General features: G+C 51.0%; 2 protein-coding genes across 2 annotated transcripts in view; one reads left to right on the forward strand and one right to left on the reverse strand.

The window, feature by feature from the left end:
* Positions 1 to 7,030: 7,030 nt before the first annotated feature.
* Positions 7,031 to 7,700, reverse strand: LOC105181247 (uncharacterized). Its single transcript, XM_011137893.3, has 2 exons — positions 7,448 to 7,700; positions 7,031 to 7,229 (listed from the first exon to the last, which is right to left on the reverse strand). Exons 1-2 carry the CDS (start codon positions 7,598 to 7,600, stop codon positions 7,155 to 7,157), a joined length of 228 nt encoding a protein of 75 aa, XP_011136195.1. The 5' UTR covers positions 7,601 to 7,700; the 3' UTR covers positions 7,031 to 7,154.
* Positions 7,701 to 8,541: 841 nt separating this feature from the next.
* Su(Tpl) (Suppressor of Triplolethal) overlaps positions 8,542 to 18,788 on the forward strand; it is a 99,692-nt gene continuing 89,445 nt past the window's right edge. Inside the window, exon 1 of the mRNA XM_011137879.3 lies at positions 8,542 to 9,951. Coding sequence (XP_011136181.2) covers positions 9,826 to 9,951 — 126 coding nt within the window. The 5' untranslated portion in view covers positions 8,542 to 9,825. The remainder of the gene's footprint in view (positions 9,952 to 18,788) is intronic.

Genomic DNA, 18,788 nt, shown 5'->3' on the forward strand with positions numbered 1-18,788 from the left:
GTTCGTTCGTTCGTTCGTTTAATTCGCGCGACGAATTATTCTCCGGCAAACTGGATGCATGTACACAAGCATACAGAGCCACGGAACACATTCCAACTCACTCACACGAACACATCGTATACCCACACACACACACACACACACACACACACAAAAGATCGAAACTCCGAACGCGCACGTCGTCAACGTTCCTCATCCCGAAAGCAATGGATCATCGCCGCATCCTCATCGCTGCGTCGAGAAACGACGCTAAAATATCGTTCAGCTTCAGCTTCAGCTTCAGCTTCAGATTCAGGATTCAGGCTCCGAGCTCAGCTACCGGCCCCGCCTGGATCGTTCGTCGCGCGTGACTCGACGCGAGCGCGAGCGTTGCCTCGCACGAAAACGCGCGCGCGCGCGACAATCCTGGCGGCGTCTCGAGCAGGACGCAATCATCGACCACGGAGGAGGACTCGCATCGACCACTACGCCGTTCGACCAGCCGGCTACAAGCTGATTACCCGTTACACACGCGATTCGCATCCTCGACCCGAAGGATACTCTACCGCGCGTCGTTCATCAGTAGAGCGCAACCGTAGATAGAGAGCGCGAATGAACGCGAGTCGGAGCCGCGCGAGTCTCTTTCTCTCGGGTCAAGTCGATCGAGTTCGTTTTCGTTCACGCTAGATGTACGTCACTTCTGCTAAGGCCATCGCGCCCGCGTTCATCGGCTCGCGTCCGCGGCGCGAAGCCGCTGCACGCGAGCTTGATATCTCGTGTGACCAAAATGCGGCACGGCGGGATTCGCGTTCTAGCCGCGTTCTCGGCCGCTGGAGCGCAACCCGAGTCTCATCTCGGTCTTAGGGTGTTAGTGAAATTGAAACTAGTAGAATAATAAGAGCGAAGCGCACGAACGCTGCATTACGGCGGCCCGGGCGTTCGCGGCGGGAACGCGGAGCACTCGTCATTTGTATTTATTCGATGGGTTTGTACATAAGGAGAGACAACTCGTCGAGAGCGCGCGGATGTAGTTGTTGAGAGAGAGAGAGAGAGAGAGAGAGAGAGAGAGAGAGAGAGAGAAAGAGAGAGAGAGAAAGAGGGAGTGGGATGTATAGAGCGAACGCGGGAGAGAAGTAGGCGAAACTGTATGCGAGTTGAATGATAGAGAGAGAGAGAGAGAGAGAGAGAGAGAGAGAGAGTTTGTTACGAGGGATTAAATCCGAAAAATCGATAAATTAGTAAATTAGGAGAGAAATGTTATAGGAGAATGGCGAGGAGGAGAGAGAGAGAGAGAGAGAGAGAGAGAGAGAGAGAGAGAGAATGCATGGGTGAGCGAGGAGGAACGATTAGAGCTATATCATCGTTGAATCATCGTGCCATGTGCCATATCATCGCATTACGCATCACAGGGACAGAGTTTAAATATTATTAACTTTAAGTCTCTCGTAGCTAGATATAATACGGCCGTATATACATATACATATATACGTGTGCAGCGTGACGGAATCACTAGAGGTGGAAATGAATCCGACATGTGTGTACATACAGCATTCGTTTGACTATCTGTGATTCCGGTCTTTATTCGAGCGACGATCGTACCGGACGATCCACGTACGGTACGATCGCGAGAGAGACGGAGGGGGTGCGAGCGAACGCGAGAGCACCGTCGTCTCTCCGACGCGAATCGGAGTTCTCCCGCGGAGTATTTGAGTAATTCGCGCGAGCGGGATTCAGAGCCGTCGCTGAAGCTTGCGCTGAAGTAAGGAAACGTGTCCGCGAAGAAGCGGAATTGCGTTTATAGACGTACGCGTACGCGTTTACACACGCGCCCATCTATAAATCGTGAAACGCGTTTCCCACGCTATGTAACAAAATGTCAAGTATTATTGCAAGCTGAATTCTACCCCGCCTTCTGTTGTGCGAATCAAACGAGGTGTCTCGCTGTCACCGGTGTAAATACTCGACGGCCCGGCGGAACTCACAGAGGCGACCAAGAGCGCACGTCTTAATAAAGCTGATCGTTTCTCGAGAATCCCCCATCTCGAGCTCCATTGCGAACACCACGTTTCTCACACGGTCTCTTGTGAGGTCGAGCAACGTCTCAAAATCGACGCAACGTCGACGACCCACGCGCGAGAATCACGCAATGTGTACTACACATACTTGCAATCCTTTAATATCGCTTCCCTCCTTCAGACGAATTAAAACGGAATCAGGTGAATCCTCAAAGAGGTATAGAAATCGTTGTATTATACAAAAAATCTCTCTCAGTTATAACAATCAATCCCCTCTTCCGAGAGAAAAACAGTCGCGCGTCTGTCGGGCGGAACGCGGAAGTCTCAGCTTCGCAACGATCGCATCCCAAGGTCGCTACCCCCGCCGGAAATGAAGATATCGACGATTACGTCGCGAGCGCCCACCGCGGCGACGGCGAACGAGCGACCACGTGGCCGCGTCGGCCGGTCAGCTGACGTAGTACGGAGTGGGGTAGGCCATGGTCCGCATTCCGGCCGTACACGCGCTCGGCTACGCATTGCGTAAGCTGAGCGGTCAGCTGACCGCTCGGCCCCGCCCCGCCGAGCACGCGCCGCTCTCGTTCATCGGGCTCGCGCGTGCGCTCTACGCGCCGCCGCCACGTGCTCTCAAGCGCCACGTCGCTAGGTAGGCGCCGGCGGCTAGATCGGCTGTAACTCGCGAACCGATCGACGTAGAGACGCGGGACAAAAAGCAGTCTTCTCGTCGTGCGAGTCCGCGCAAAACTACTCATATTCCGCTCATATTCCGAATGTTCTTTTATCATTAAAAGTGTGACTATAAAAGTGGCTCGTAAGCCTTCTGATTTGCTGTAAGCCACTTTTGAAGTCACTTTTAGCGATGAGAGTTCAGAGAATATCAGGGCCTATATTTATATTGTTGTTCATTCATCGTCGAGTCGGAGAACAAGCGCCGGGAAGCGCGTGAGACAGAGACTTTTTTTCCCCTTTTTGTCATTCGCAAATTCGACAAAACTCATTCTCGGTTACATGTCTACGATCGTGTACGAAGAACATAGTCTACGAGATCAATCGAGCTGAGCGTCTTCGAAACAAATGGTTTACGGAAATGCTGGGAGTCTGTCTTTGGGGGAGCTTCTTTGCTCGTTCCTGTGTGAGCTCGGTAGCCGTTCGAGTCTTTACTCGCGACTTCGAAACACATCGTGAGTCTCGCTCAAGATGGACGATTGAGAAGGAGAATGAAATTTAAACCGAAAGAAATACAGACAGACCTTTCTCGTTCGCTCGACCCTTCGTTGTTGTCACACGTGTACGTCGACATAATTCGACGCGAATGCAATCCCCTGCTGCACCGCACGCTCGGATATCGACCGTACACTTTTTACTTCGCTATCGCTGTTACTCGCTCGGCCGAAGACCGTCGTGAGTCTGCGATCGGTCGAAGAGGCGAGGGAGAAGCGAGAGCTTGTTCATAGAGAATCGTCACACCATCTCGCCATAACGCGAGCGAGTCATACTCGCGTCGTCGCGTCACATCGCGCACGAAGCGTCCGTTTGTTGCCCAGCTGATCCGTTGTAATCTAATTTTCGCATTGACGATACACACACACACACACACACACACACATATACATACATCTACACAAGCAGAAAACACATCAGCACACGTACACAGGCATGTGTAAGATATTATCGCATCTCGATCGTGTAACCACAGAATATATTGCACATACGACTGCACATATTATATACATATTACGAGAGTGTGTATATACATTATATATATATATATATATATTATATATATATAGATATATATACATACATGGTCATGGCCGCGAGCTGTTGCTGTCTCGCGAGCGGTTAACATGATTTCGACGAAGCGTTACGCGTTTGATCCGATATATATATATATATATATATATATGTATAATTCGACTTTCCCGTTTCTTTCGATCCGTTCTGCGCGCGCGTACACACACACACACACACACACACACACACACACACATACCCACACACATATCCGAGGGACTCGTGAAGTTCAAGAGGAGCGCAGAGTGCCGGCCGCGTTATCTCTTCGTAGATAATATTTTATAAGTCCTCATTATACATTACGTATATATAAATTATATTATTGTATGTTACATAAATGATACGTGCATCAATCCCACATACACACACATACCTCCATCCAGTTCCGCTTGGTCGCGAGGGGAGGACCCGCGCGCGCGCGTTCCCACGACCGGCGGGATCGAGTGGAAGACTCCTCGCGAGGCAGCCACGGAGAAAACGGCTTTTCTAAATCGCACCTCTCGTGTTTCCGCGAACGTATCCTTTCCGCGTGACCGCCTCGACGTGACGCGTCGCGATGGCACTATTCTTCTTTGATTTCTCGGCCCCATCGCGCGTCACCTCGACGAGAGCTCGCGAGAGAGAAATCGCGATTGTCCCGACGGGCGAGCGAGAGTCGCGTTTGTTCGCTACAGCCCACACATTTACCCATTTTGATTCCGCGTCTCCCCCTCCCCCTCCCGTGGTACGTTCGCATAGTTCTCTCGTCCCTCATTTCGCGACCCAACGTATCCATATCCGAAGGGTGCTCTTAAACACGGGAGATAACAGAAGGAGTATTTTGCGCGACGCGTGTGTAACCCATGCCTCGGCTAACAACCGGGCCCCTTCGGACCTAACGACCTACCTACCCCGCAACTCGTCTCGCTCTTCGGCCCTTTGTGCGTTGACGAAACTTTTTCAATGAGATGCACGCTCGAAACGCGGGCTTGATGAGGACGGAGGCTCGCGCGATAGCCGGAGGTACGAAATCCCACGAATGGGCCTCCGAATGGGCCCGGTGTCAGCGAATGGCTTGCGAGGGTTCATCAGTGATGTGTGATGATGAGTGATTACGAGAGAGAGCGAGCGAGAGAGCGAGAGAGAGAGAGAGAGAGAGAGAGAGAGAGAGAGAGAGAGAGAGAGAGAGAGAGAGAGAGAGAGAGAGAGAAGGAAGACAGATAGCTTTCTTATCAGGATAAGCTGCCTCTCTCAGGGGAAGGTAACCCAGGGACTCTAATAAATTATCCGAAATTATCAGCCTGAGATTATTCTGTCTGTCGCCAGGGCCAGATCGTACTATTCGTTGTCCAGGCGCGGGGTGTATAAGCGAGGCGCTCGGACACACACTTTGGCTCGCGCGTGTACAGGGAAAACCGGAAAATACGTCCACCCCGAGCCCGACGAAATAAGCATGGCTCTGTCCATGACCCTCCTTTATTCCTTCCTTTGTACATTTTTCACACATGTAAAACGACCAGATTATTAAATTAAATTATATTAGCAAGTTAACGTATCTCAGAGAGTACCACCACCACCACCACCACCACCACCACCACCACCACCACCACCACCACCACCACCACCACCACCACCTATCACCACCATTACCACGCTTGCTCTCCTGTGTGCAATCAAGCGCAAAATATCTGACTCTCCTCTTCGTGTGCGGAAGATTTAACATTTCGCCAGCTCGAATGTGTAATTGCTCTTCGTCCCTTCGTCCCTGAAGTCGTTTATTAATCAGAATTCAAGATCTCTTTTCTCTGTTCGAGGACGAGCGACGTCCGACCGATGATGACTTTGTTGCTAAATTTTACCGGACGTGTAAGGTTTCTGCGTGTGTCTGCTTCACTCGCAGTGCCTCGAGATTATTATTTTTCAGCGATGTGACTTGACGTCAGGAAGATTTTTTATTTTTCGCGAGATACACGGAGACAAATTTATCCGCCTCGTCTCACGCTATCGAAAAATAAAAAGTCTGACTCGCTGTTGAGCCGTATTGTTTGAAAACAAAAGATAATGATGGAAAATAGAGATAAAAGATAATTAAAAAGTAATAACGAAAGATAGTAAAGGTAAAAAAATCGATTTGAATCTTTGTTGAATCGCGTGCTTTGTTTCATCAACAGGATAGTGGCGGCTCCTAGCGGAAACTTAAAAAATAAGAAACCAATTGGATCAGATTTAGCAGAGACTTAAACCGCATTCATGCCGAAAATGAAGATTGTAAAAACAATAATGGGCGATAAAGGTACGTTGACAATAAAATTTTTGAAAAATCTAAAAATGTATAGTTATATACCAGATATTACAAAGCTTGTGTAAAACATTTTCTCGACTTTTACACTTAAGTCGTGTATTCAATCGAGAAGAGCTGTTGACAGCTGTATGAGATCGATTCCGAAAGGTACAAGCTTGAAAGAAATTTGACCGAATTGTCTCATATGGTTTGTTTCAAATCATAAACGCGAGAGAAGCGCATGTTTCTTATTTTTGGCTGCTTATGTATATTCAAAGTTCATCACAGCCTCTGATTACTCTCCCTGTACTATTGTGTCCCCTCCGTATCCAAAGTACAGAGTATCAATCATGAATCATCTCTTCCTTTAACGTGAACTCGTGAAAAGTGAAAATTTTCTAATATGTAAAAGCATATGGAAATGTCCACTTTTTTCACCCTAGTTCACCCCAGAGGGAAAGATTCATGATTGATACCCTGATCTCAATTAAGGTGTAAATGAAACATCTGGATCAATGGATCGGCAATCGCCTCAAGTGAGCTGTTCTTTTTAGCTGCACTGCTGAACTAGTGCAACAAGTCAGAGTGAGACATCTATATTTGTTCTCACTCTAACTTTGTCGCAGCAGTTCACAAGTGCAGCAGTGCAGCTAAAAAGAGCAGACCATAGGTGTAGCTTCAAGATGTAACTTGAGGTCACTACGAGTTCACTACTCACTACGGTCTTCAATGACGAGGTCGTGATGCGTGCAACTCGACGGGAGAGAGAGGTAACATTATTTTAAAAATATTCCCGTTTCTCTCATTGATTAATAATGATAAAATAATAGTATCACTGAGTTCATCTGTGCGATTAGACGCTGAATTGTGCGACCGAGAAGTAAAATAACCAAGCAGAGGAAGCTTGGATATAACTCAGAGCGCGCTACAAGAATCATATAATATCGGAATTTTCGCAAGTTCCGATTCTGTGGTCGAGACGTGGTTATAGATTGTTACATTTATTAATCGCAACATGTCCCCCTTCATGGGAAGCCACACACATACATCTGTCGCAAAATTATATTAACAAAGTCAGAGCTTCGTCTCTCTACACATGCGTTGTCCTAATTAACTTTGACTAATCGTTCTTTGGGCGGGAACATATGTTTCCTACATTCTTCAGCAAACAACAGCTCTTTCTGAAATAAACAGAGAATCGTCATTTCACCGTCGGCAACTGCACCTAACCTGTGTGCGACCGAAGAGCTACCTTTGCCAAAATCGGTTAAACTTAATTCCGGCCTCAACAATTGCAAAGTTACAAAATTACGATAGCACTCAACGACGAGCCGGGATTCATAAAATCAGACGGCTAACGAACAGGGCATATTCAAGTCGCTATGGTCGCAAAGGTTACCTTCAGCTGTTCCGCATCCGGAATTCTTGGGCGCGGGCCTATCAGATCTGCCTGCCCGTTAAAGTAGTCAGTTGTTAGTGTCCAGTGAAAGTGCATTAACAGCCCGAAGGAATACACACTAGCCAATGGTCTCAGTGTTTTGAAATTAGCCATTGCGAAATAAATATCACAATATCCGAATTATTGAGACAACTGTTACGACGTAAACGAAAGCCAATTCTTACGTCGAGATAGCTCGAGACACTGCTACCAAGTCATGAATATTCCGTTCGTAAAGTTCCTAGACGACATGTGCTCGGAAGGATTAGATCTTGAGAATTCGTCGAGTCTGATTGCAAAAGGTATTCGCACACTTGCGTCGATGGAATTCGATTCTCTCTGCCATCTTGTTTCGACGCAGAGATTGTTAGACGTTCGTTAGAGTGTAAAATTCCGCGATGCTTTGTTGTGAAAAAGTCCCAAGATCCGATTGTTACTATAGCTGCGTTCCGATATTCACCGCCAGTACTGAAAATGCATACTTTATGTCACATATACTATAGATCTTCAGTGCTGGCAGTGAATATCGGAACACAAGCTATGTCCAAACGATATTTCATTCTGCACACGATAGAATAATCATCGGCGATTTTAGTAATCAACAGGAAATTTCCACAAAATTGTCAGATCCGCGTGCGATTCAGATTCGAAATCTCGGATTTTACATTTCCTATAGGTTCTTTTTCTGCAAGAACCTCCGAACTGGCGCAATGCAAGTTGGAACGAGACAGATATATTTTCTCTCATTCCATCTTATTGCAGTGTGCATCAAGTTCAAAAGTTCCTCGAGGAAGACCCCTACGATCATCTTGAATTTATCTTGCGATATTGCACGAATCATGTTTTCATTGGCTGGTCTAAAGATGAAGCATTCGAAGACGAAAGATGAGGACACAAGGCGATCTTAAGATCTTAAATGTAGTACGCGAGATGCGTTTAACGAATACAGAGCGCACAGTGTACATACACACACACACACACACACACACACACACAAACGAGGAAACGTCATCCCGTTTTTCGTCTTTGTCCCTAGGAAGAAGCCGAGACGCATGAAAACCACCGCGGTGACGTAACCGTCGCGCATACTTCACGTCACAAGCATAGATGGTGACACGAGTACGTGGCACAACGAACGGAGCCGAGAACAGTCGATCGCAGTCGGTCGCCGGACATCGCCGCGGGAGGACAGTACGGTTATCGTTCGGGCTCGTAGTGAACGCGTCGCGATTGGCCGACGTCTCCTTCCGCCGACCCCGCCTACCAGGTGTCCGTTCGAAAGTGTGTAGTTGTGTAGTACGTTACGGCGAAACGACGGGCGCTGCTCTCCTCTCTCAGCGAGTTCGTGTCCAATCACAGGAAAAATCCGAAATGATACGTGTTCCGCCCGCTAATATGTGACGGCCGCGAGGAAACCTGGAGGAGACGAGCAAGCGTGTCGCGAGCGCGGTGAGGGTAGTTGTTGCTTCACGTCGTCGGCACGGGGTGCTACTTCGGTCGGTTCTCGCAGCGGTGACTGTACACGGTGTCCGGGGGTGTCGCAGCTGCGAGGTAGTAGTGCGTCGACGAGAGACGTGAGAAGAGCTCGCAGGGATATCTGGAAGTGACGACGAGGCGCGAAGGTGGTGAGCGAGCGTGACGAGGAACAGAAACGTTACGTTTCGCGACGACGACGACGACGACGGCGGCGGCGGCGACAGCGGCGACGACGACGACGACGACGACGACGACGACGGCGGCGGCGGCGACAACGAGGACGCTTTGATGTGCCAAGTTCGCAGTGCGCGTGAGAACGTTCGCCGTCGTCTCGACGAAGATCACGTCGTCTCGCAGTCTCGGTATCGGTGACGGGCAGCACACCGTCTCCGCGTGTGCGTCGTTTTCCTTACCGTCGTTTTCCGCGCCGCGGCCAGTTCCGCATCGCGAGTTCCGGCATCCGGCGGCACGGCCGTGTATATCGTCGTCGTCGCCGCAAGTGCACGTTCGGCGGCTGTACGCCGTGAAATTGGCGCCGAGCGGCGGAACGCGCGCGTGAGAGATCGTTCGACAGTGAGACGGACGAAACTGCGAGACAGAGAGATAGTGGTAGAGTTAGAGAGAGAGAGAGAGAGAGGGAGAGAGAGAGAGAGAGAAAAGATCGGGAAAAAGGAGTGAGAAGTGCGTTCCATCGTCGTGTCGTTTTACGTCGACGGGCGGGCGAGCGAGCTAGCGAAGCAGCCAACCTAGCAGAGGACGTCAGCTGTGTGCTGCGCCGAGGGGGACCGTCGCTGGCGCGAGAGGAAGCAAGATAGAGTGTGCGAGCGCGAGAGAGAAGCCGTGCACGGCCGAGAGACAGAGAAATGGCGACGCTGGAGGCAGGTGTCCAGTATGGTTTGCGAAGCAATTTCGACGAAAACAAGAACCTGCTGTTCGTCAAGCTCACCGATTCGGCGCACCGTCAGATTCTCAGCTACGTGAAGAACAGAGTAAGTGATCTTTACCGTGCTATTCGAGTTTCATCAGATTTCACCAATAGCGAAAGACAGAGAGAGAGAGAGAGAGAGAGAGAGAGAGGGACAGAGAGAAAGAGAGAGGCCGTGATTTGTCGGCGTTTGCGCGCGCGTGCGAGCGAGCGACGAACGAACGAACGAACGAACGAACGGACGAACGAACGAACGAACGAACAAACGAACGAACGAACGAACGAACGAACGAATGAACGAACGAATGAACGAACGAGTGAGCGAGCAAGCGAGCTTGATGCGTGTTGCGTGTGTGCTCGCGTACATACGTTGAAACGCACGATCACTGCACACTCACACGCGCATATGTGCACACGTGTGTGTAACTTGTCGCCACGAAACAGCGATACGCGTGTGTGGCGGCGCGTATATACGTGTGTCGTAATATCATGCCAAGGAAAGAGGGAGAGGGAGAGAGAGAAAGAGAAAGACGGGCACAGCGAGACACCCGATCGTCGTCGTGTCGCTCGCTCGCTCGCTCGCCATATTTCGTGCGAAATTTCGTCCCGACGACGTCTTGCCGTCGCAGTGACGCCTGGGAACGCTTCGACGGGCTCGGCCTTCTTTCTCTCGTTCTCTCCTCGTCTCGTCTGTTCTCCGAGCGATCTCGAAGGCTCTTCTCGAAGATCTTTCGCGCACGAGAGAGGGCCACGTTGGCTCTCGGAGCAAACAGCTGCTCTCTTTCTCTCTCTCTCTCTCTCTCTCTCTCTCTCTCTCTCTCTCTCTCTTTCTCTCTTCCCTTTTCCCTTTCTTCTCCCATCGTCGGCTCGCCCGTGAGAGAACCCCGAGGACTTTTCACAGGTACTTGTCGAGGCCGACAAATCTGAAAATTCGATACGCCCTCGTCGGCGAGAGAGCGCGCGCGGTCGCCCTTTTTGCGGCTTTGGTGTGGCGAGCGAGTCGCGCGATGTCGACATGTCTGCCACTTTGACAACGGCAATTACGTAATGCGTGAGCGAGAACGAGCCGAGCTGAGCCGAAAAATCTCACCGTAACATATGTAACAGCGGCATGAGAGAAAGAGAGAGGGGGGGGGGCGGGAAGGGTGAGTAGACGCATGTGTGGAATTTTACGCGTCTCCGCGAACAGGTCGCCCACTTTGCCCTCCTCCGCCCTTTTGCTCGCCGACGCGATCGCGTAACTTTCTTGCGACTTTCCGAGCATCCTCCGCGATGCGAGGAACGCGAAAACAGATGAATCATCTTCGTCTTGTCTCGTCTCGGCTCGTCACATCGCATCGCGTCGCGTCACGTCACGTCACGTCAGTGGTAATTTCTGCGAGCCGATCCCGCCGCGCGTTTCCTCGGGCGTGCGTTTCGGATTTTTCCCGTGTTCTTTTTTACATCGGGCGATCATTAAGTACGGATACTTAACATATCGTCGATTAAAATCGAGCAGGCAGAGTCTGCGAGATGTTAATCCTAATCTCTGAGTCGTCCTTTTTGTGCCCGAGGGGAACCTACTTTATGGCGGTTTCTCCAACTATCCTCGATAGCGCGTGAAAGGTTACGATAAAGATAAACTGCCTCTGGGAGAGACTGAAATATGTCCGAAGTAAGCCTGGAGAATACGCTCTGGGGAATATACGAATGTCTCTCTATTGTATACATTCTTTTGTACGCGCATAAGCATACTTAAGCATGCTGTAGGACGGAATGCTTTACTCACGAAAGGTACGCCTCTGTCTCTCTCTTTTTTTTCCCCCTTTTTTTTCTATTACCCGCCGTCAATCTTCCGGCCGTACCATTTTCCGTTGTTAAACCAAGTGCGCGGTTTAATGAGCATGAAGCGTTATAAAGCGGTTGCGAATTCTTACATCAGCTGATTCTAACCTCTCGGACGAGATTCGAAAGTGGCGGAATCGTCAGAAGGGAAAGGGGGCCGACTGGGAGAGGGGGACGTATGCCTTCGTCAAAATATCGCGATTAGAACGCGACTGGTGTGTCGACGTCCGATGAAGGAAAAAGAAAATGTGCGTATATTGTGCCCCGTTGCGTGTCTACGTCGCTTATCGCTAACACATCCTTTTCTTTCCCTCTCTCTCTCTCTCTCTCTCTCTCTCTCTCTCTCTCTCTCTCTCTCTCTCTCAATTCTCGCTCTTCTGTTTTATTTGTTGCTGTTGCGACTTGGAATTCCCATTCGTCGAATAGCGCTTTTATACGTCGCGACCGTCATAAAACCGGAAAACGACCTCGATAAAACAATTTCGCTGTCCGCGGATCGTCGGTACTTCCGACCTGTCGTGTTCATTTCGGACGGGAAAACGTTTCGCATGAATTGGACTTAGCATCGCGTTTATCACGGCGTTATAAATTAGTTGTCGTCGGTTTGGTCGCGCGTAAAATCAAGTCTTCGAGGAAGTGATCTCGCATTATATACGCACGTATCTTGAAATAGCACGTGCGCTCTCTCATTTAAATAAATGAAATATTAATATTAAAGCTCAACAACTCGCGCTGTTATTTCGAACGAGTTGACGCAATAACTGTCACGATGCAATCCTTTTTTCTTTTTCTTTTTCATTATAGCAAGAAATGATACACACCGCGTTATGACTTTGGTTATTACTCTTTCGCACATATACCCGTAATTAATAGAATAAAAAATGCATGCCCGAGCAAAGAAGAGGAAGAAGAAAAAATAAGAAGGAAGATTGCGTCGTGAGATAAATTATTTCTCGATCGCGTGTCGATAAAGCAACGGATAACGATCGTAATCGCCGCGGATTGAAATATGTGCCGTGGCGAGAGAGCAGCACTCTTGTCGTTCCACGATTTCCAACGTTTTTCCCGTGACGAGAAACTTGAAAGACGCGAGGATGAAGACGGCGAAAGAACGCGAGGCAAGGTCGCTCGGGACTTTTCCGCTCGGACATTCGGTGGACAGCCAGATATGTAAATAAACGGCCGCAACCCTCTGTGGAAAATAAAGAATGCAGGTAGCGGCAATGAACGAGGGCGAGAGAGAGAGAGAGGGGGGGGGGAGGGGAAGAGGTAGAAAGAGACAAAAGAGAAAGCAGCAGGGTTACGCATCAGGTACGCATGCCGTTTAAAAGACGACGACGCGCGCGCGCGCGCGAGAGAGAGAGAGAGATCCCCGGGGCGCTTCCAGAAGCCAGTTTCTCGGCCGGGCTTATACACCGTGCGTCGTAAGAAAAGGGGCGTGTAACGTGGCCCTTCGAAAAGCACAGCTGTTCCTCGAACTCGAATAACGAACCCGCAGAACGGGCTCGTAACGACCGCTTGTACACTCCACGTGAGAAAATCCGTCTCTCGTCTGTCGTATCCTCTCTCTGTCCGTTCTTTCCTCGCCGTTTCTCATTTTCCCATTTTCCTTCGGAAATTTTTCGCCGGATTTGCCGCGCCGTAAATAAACGACGATCAGCTAATGATCAACTTTTGCCATAAAAAGATGTTTTTACTCCTTGCGAGAAGGATATTAGCGAGAGACAGATCGATCCATCGCACTTTCTCCGAGCTTTTAAAGACCACAAGGTTGCTCCTGCGCCCTTTGTCCGTCTCTCTGCGTTTTCTCCTCACCGAGGGACGGTGACAGGAGAAAAATGTGAGCGCGAGAGAGACACAGAGACGCGCAGCACGACTCGCGCGATCCACATCCGGCCGAGTCCGTCTCGCGGACTACCGCCGAATTTTTTTCTTTCTTTCTTTTTTTTTTCCCCCCCGAACTCTCCGTGAATCCGAACGACTCGCGAATTTATTATGAAGATAAGCCGCGGCCTGCCGAGCGCGCGCGCACGCACGTTCGCGCGAGGCGCACGTTTACCCCGGGAATTCCAATCTCCGTTTGTGCGTTTCTTTACGTACGAAAATAATTCAATGCTGCGAGACGTAACACGGCGAATGGAAAGTCGAATGATATTAACGTGCGCGCGCGCGTGTGATGCATTCCTGCTCGCGGCATAAGGTACACATCGCGGCGGTCGTACGTTTTAAAGGCCTGGCGGCTGAGTAGACAGAGGCGAGAGAAAGAGAGAAAGAGAGAGGCCGAGAAGGAGGAAAAAAGGCGTCTCACCTCGTAATCGCGCTATTAAATTGGCGACTTACATATACACGAAACGCCTTCAATTTACGCTCGGTATAGAATAAATTATGCGAAGTGAAAGTGAACGCTCCACGGCTACCAGGGGGAGCCAGGGGGATGTAGCAAGGGAAGGGGCTGGGCTTTTCGGAGGGGGCAAGGGGAGAAGGCAGGTAGGCTGCGAAAAGTAACGCCGATTGTTGAAAACCTTGAAAGTGCATAAAACGCGCCTGCGAGCCGTTCTGGTCTCGCGCGATTGTGCGATTCCACTGATTTTCGTTTGCCCGACGACGAGCCCGTGCGCGCGCACACACACACACACACACACGCACACAGCTGTGAAAACAGGTGGTGTGTCGCGTGTCGTAAAAATCTTGTCAATAAATCTACGCGTAGCCGCGACGAGGGAGGAGGAGGAGGAGAGGCTCGTCGTCGCATCTCGCGCGCCCCGTATCACCTCTCCCAGAGTTTGTTTCGCGTTATTTTTTTCTCCGTCTTTCCTCGTGAGACACGAGATCCGCGAAACTGATATTCGACGACGGCCTCCACCTAGTTCGAATTATTGTGAAATATCCCGGCGCGTTTTTAGGCAGCTCGAGGAAACTGACGCGCCGAACAGCACATCTCTCTATTTGTGGACGCTATCGCGTTACCGTTACAACAAATATTATCGCTCGCATTACACACGTCCGTCTTCGCATGCGTTATTCATATGATATATTTTTTTTCTATACATTATTCATACATAATAATGAGAAGGAGCAACCGGCCGCTCATCTGTTGCGTCCGCGCAGTATTTCCCGCGGCAGTCGGGTGAATTCGCGTTTTTTAATGCTTGCCTGCCTGCCTGCCTGCCTGTCGACCGGCTCTTCTTCTTGTCTCGCCGTTTTATTTCCTTTTTTATCAGATTGCGCTACCGAAGGCGAGGTGCAGCTTCGGCAGGAAATTCGATCGGCGCCCGACGACGAGAGTCGAGTACGTGTGTACGGTGTTACGTATTCGCCTTTTATCATCGTCATATTATTTTGCGATTGCTAGACAGGCTCGGCTTTTATCTGCCGGCAATAATGCGCTCGAACTCGCGCGTAACGTAATTACCCGGCGAACGGTGCGGTGAAAAAAAAAAAAAAGAAGATAACGTTCGCGACTGCAGTTTTTCTTCGCTTTCCAAGGCCGCGCGCATGTATATCGGTGTGTTGTCGCTCGACGAAACTCTCCCGACGACGACGGGATGGAGCCGATCTCTGGGCCCGTCCGCGGACGGTGACCCGCGACGGTGTGTCAATTAACGTGCGATAATTACAACATCGTTCCGTCTGACTGTCGCGACGCGCGTTTTCGCGCATGTCACGATGTCGGCGCGATTAACTCTCGTCGGCTTGTCGCTTGTCGCCGATTGCGCTCATACGCGACAATTAATGCGAAGGAACCGATTCTTCCTGCTCCTCTCCTCCCCCCCCCCGTCGTCGGCCCTCCCTTATTTGTCCCTCGGTGCGCCTTACGTAAGCGAGATTAATTTTCGCATCGTGTGACGTGATGTATCGATAATCCCGCCACGCGTATATATATATATATATATATAGAGTGATTACATAATGAACGAGATAAAGTAACGACATTTGTTTTTTTGTTCGTCACTAGGCCAATCTCTCGATATACGGATATACGAGAGCGTTCGTCCGACAAAGAATCGTGCGGTTTCTGGCTAATTCCCCGCGACGGCGCCTCCGTGTCTCTTTTTCTCGCGCGCTCTTTTTCTCTCTCTCTTTCTCTCTCTCGCTCGCTCCGCCAACGTTATTCGAACGTCGAATCGATACACCTCCCGGAAACGTTCGATCTCTCCCCGAGTACTCGCGCGCGCTTTCGTGCCGATGTGATCGGTACAGCCGGTATCGTTTTCACCGGCGACGAATTTCGATGAGAATGGTGAAATCGGCCGTTTCGCCGTCACGAGAGCGAAATTCGTGTGGCCTCTCGCGACAGGGATTCGCTCTCTCGCAAGTGATCCGGGCGCGATCGATGATGGTAATGACGACGACGACGACGAACTGCCGTAAAATAAAGTCAGCAGCGCGAGCGCGAGCGCGAGGTGATTTGCTCGCGAAGTTGGCGGCAAGTTTCGGCAGGAGCGCGCGTCGTTACGAATTCACGCGACGGGCTTAGACTTTGGTGGTTGCTCGCGGAGCAACTCGGAATTATCCCGGCGTTACAACACGGAACTCACTCCGTAAGCCGTCGCCCGGCGTTGCGCCGGTCTGAGACCCGGAGACGATAAAGCCGCGTAAAAGCGTCGTAAAAATACGCGCGCGGTCCATTACCGCGACGCGACGCGACGGCTGTTGCGGGAACGAGCGCGAACTCCGGTGAACTCGGTGAAGGTTCGATAGCGCGCTTGCGACTTTTACCCGCGAGCTTCTCGTAAAGCAAGGAGAGTAAGCCTCTCGCTCGGTGATCCCTCGATTCGTCGCCGCCCGCACACGTGTAAATTGCCTTGAAATTAGCGCGGAATTAAATCGAGATTAATTCGTCGCTCGAGCGCCGAATTTCGACCTGAGCTGCCGAGTTGAGCGCCGTTGATGACGACGTTGTCGTTTTTCCGCGAAGTTTATTAAAGGTCGGCCCTCGCTTCTGTCTGGTAGCGCGACGGTTGTTCACGATTAGATTAGGGGCCGCAAACACACACGCGACGACATTGACGAAAAAGAAGCGAATCGCAATCAAAATATTTATCATAGTTGTATTTCTCGCGCGATTAAACGCGACGTCTCGTACTCCGTTTTAGCTTCTGGAAACTCCTACGACGGAATTAGGACGATTGTCGCTCTCGATAAGAGGCGAAAAGGAAGAGAGAGAGAGAGGGGGGAATAGCGAACATCGTACATTTTTTTCACGTTTCCGCTCTCCGTCACGCTCCGTGTGTGTGTGTGTGTGTGTCTGTGCATGCGTGATTCGTATTGAGGATCCGCGAGAGAGAACCCGAAACAGACTTTTATCGTCGCGACGACTGAAGACCGTCACGTCGCGTCACGCGCAATTTCCGACTCTTCGATTTCGTCCCGCTAGCGTTCTCGTCGTCATTGTCGGCCTCGTCGTCCTTCCGCTTTTCCTTTTCGCCGCGCGATTCCAGGCCAGTAATTACCGTGCACGCTCGAATCGCTCCCCGGCCTGGCGATCGGCGACACATAAAAGCGACCGATCCCCCTTGCGTCCCTCTTCCTCCCTCCCTCCCTCCCTCCCTGTCTCTCTCTCTCTCTCTCTCTTTCTTTCTCGCTGCCACCCTCGCGTCGTCTCTCCCCTCGTCTTTCCCCCATCTCTCGGGCTCGACGTACGCGTGTGTCGTGCGTACTTCACGAGAGTAGCCTACTCGCAGCGACATATTTGAGGTGAAACCCGAAGCCGCGCGCGGATTACGCGACCTCGCCGGGACGCAATACTGGTTTGAGCGGAAAGTTCTCCGGCGCGCAATCGAAAAATCGCCACCAACCGCCGCTTCTCTCGGGCCGCTTCGCCGAGGAGATTCGAATAATCACAAGTCGGGATTTCCTCGTTGAGCGACGGGTGTCTTCGAGACTTGTCTCCCCCGCGGGCGTCTTCGACGCGTGCAACATCCTACATATTTCACTCGTCTGTCCCTCTCTTTTTCTTCGCCGTTCGGCGCCGTTCGTCTCATCGACGCCGACGCCTCGGCTCATCATCAGGTCCGCGGCTTGATGAGGAAGTAACGCGATTGAAGAAACTTCATCGGCCGTGCGCTGGCGACGTAAAAGCGTTAGCGGCAAGATTTCCCGCGAGCTCGCTCGTTCTCGCCGCGACTCGCAGATTATTAATACGAAATAAGCGTTCGATCTCTGGCGGCGTGACGCGGACGGGCTCCGTTTCATTCATGCCGCTTCGAGACGAGAGAAAGGAAGACCCACGGGGGGGGCGAGAGAGTTGTTACGAATTCGTCGCGAACACTCTCGTAAATCCGCGCTGTGACGTGTGTTGCGTACAACGCGAGAGTATGCATTTTTGCAGCTCGAGATGAAGCTCTCGGCGCGCGCGCGCCGATCGGGAAAGGTTAATACCGATAGAAAACGCGCGCGCGCGCGCGTGCGCTCGAATCTATGGCGAGGTCGAGTCCGTCGCGATAAAAAGATCGGTGAAGGGAGAGTGATGCGCGATTCCCGTCGGTGCGCGTTCCGCGCGCGGTTATCTCTAAGCGGGCGGCGAAGGCTTTCTCCGCGAGGAAGGCCTTTGAGACGTCCTTTCTCTCTAAGGACGCCGGGGTGGCCGGAGGAGTTCGTCTCAAGGCCGTTGCACTTGGACAAGAAATTAATGTTCCGCGCTCGTTTTGCAAACTGGAAATCGAGTATCCCGCGAGCCGTTGCAGCTTTTACCCGGAACGATCAGCGAACGCGGCGGCGGCATCGTTCATCGTCCAGGCGATGGAATTATCGAGCGAGCGAGCGAGCGAGCGAGAGAGAGAGAGTGAGAGAGGGACGGAAAAAGAGAATGTGGGTGATCCTTTCCTTTCCTTCCGGACGCTCGCGAGAGAGAAAGAGAAGGAGACCGCTCGAAATCCCCCCGGGGGAGGGGACTCCCCCTGAGCGCGGTAATAATACCGGGTGTCGTAGTAGTTAGCGCGCGTGAGCGAGCGGGCGAGAAAGAGTTATCGCTGACATTTGAGCAACTAAGTGGGTGGCGGAGCGATGATATCGATCGAGCCGGGATTAACGTCCGTGAAGAAACGTCCGTGTAAATATTCAACAACCGCCGCTGCC

The sequence above is a fragment of the Harpegnathos saltator genome, unplaced genomic scaffold (assembly GCF_003227715.2).
Source record: "Harpegnathos saltator strain DR-91 unplaced genomic scaffold, Hsal_v8.6 scaffold79, whole genome shotgun sequence".
In the NCBI taxonomy this organism is placed as follows: Eukaryota; Metazoa; Arthropoda; class Insecta; order Hymenoptera; family Formicidae; genus Harpegnathos; species Harpegnathos saltator.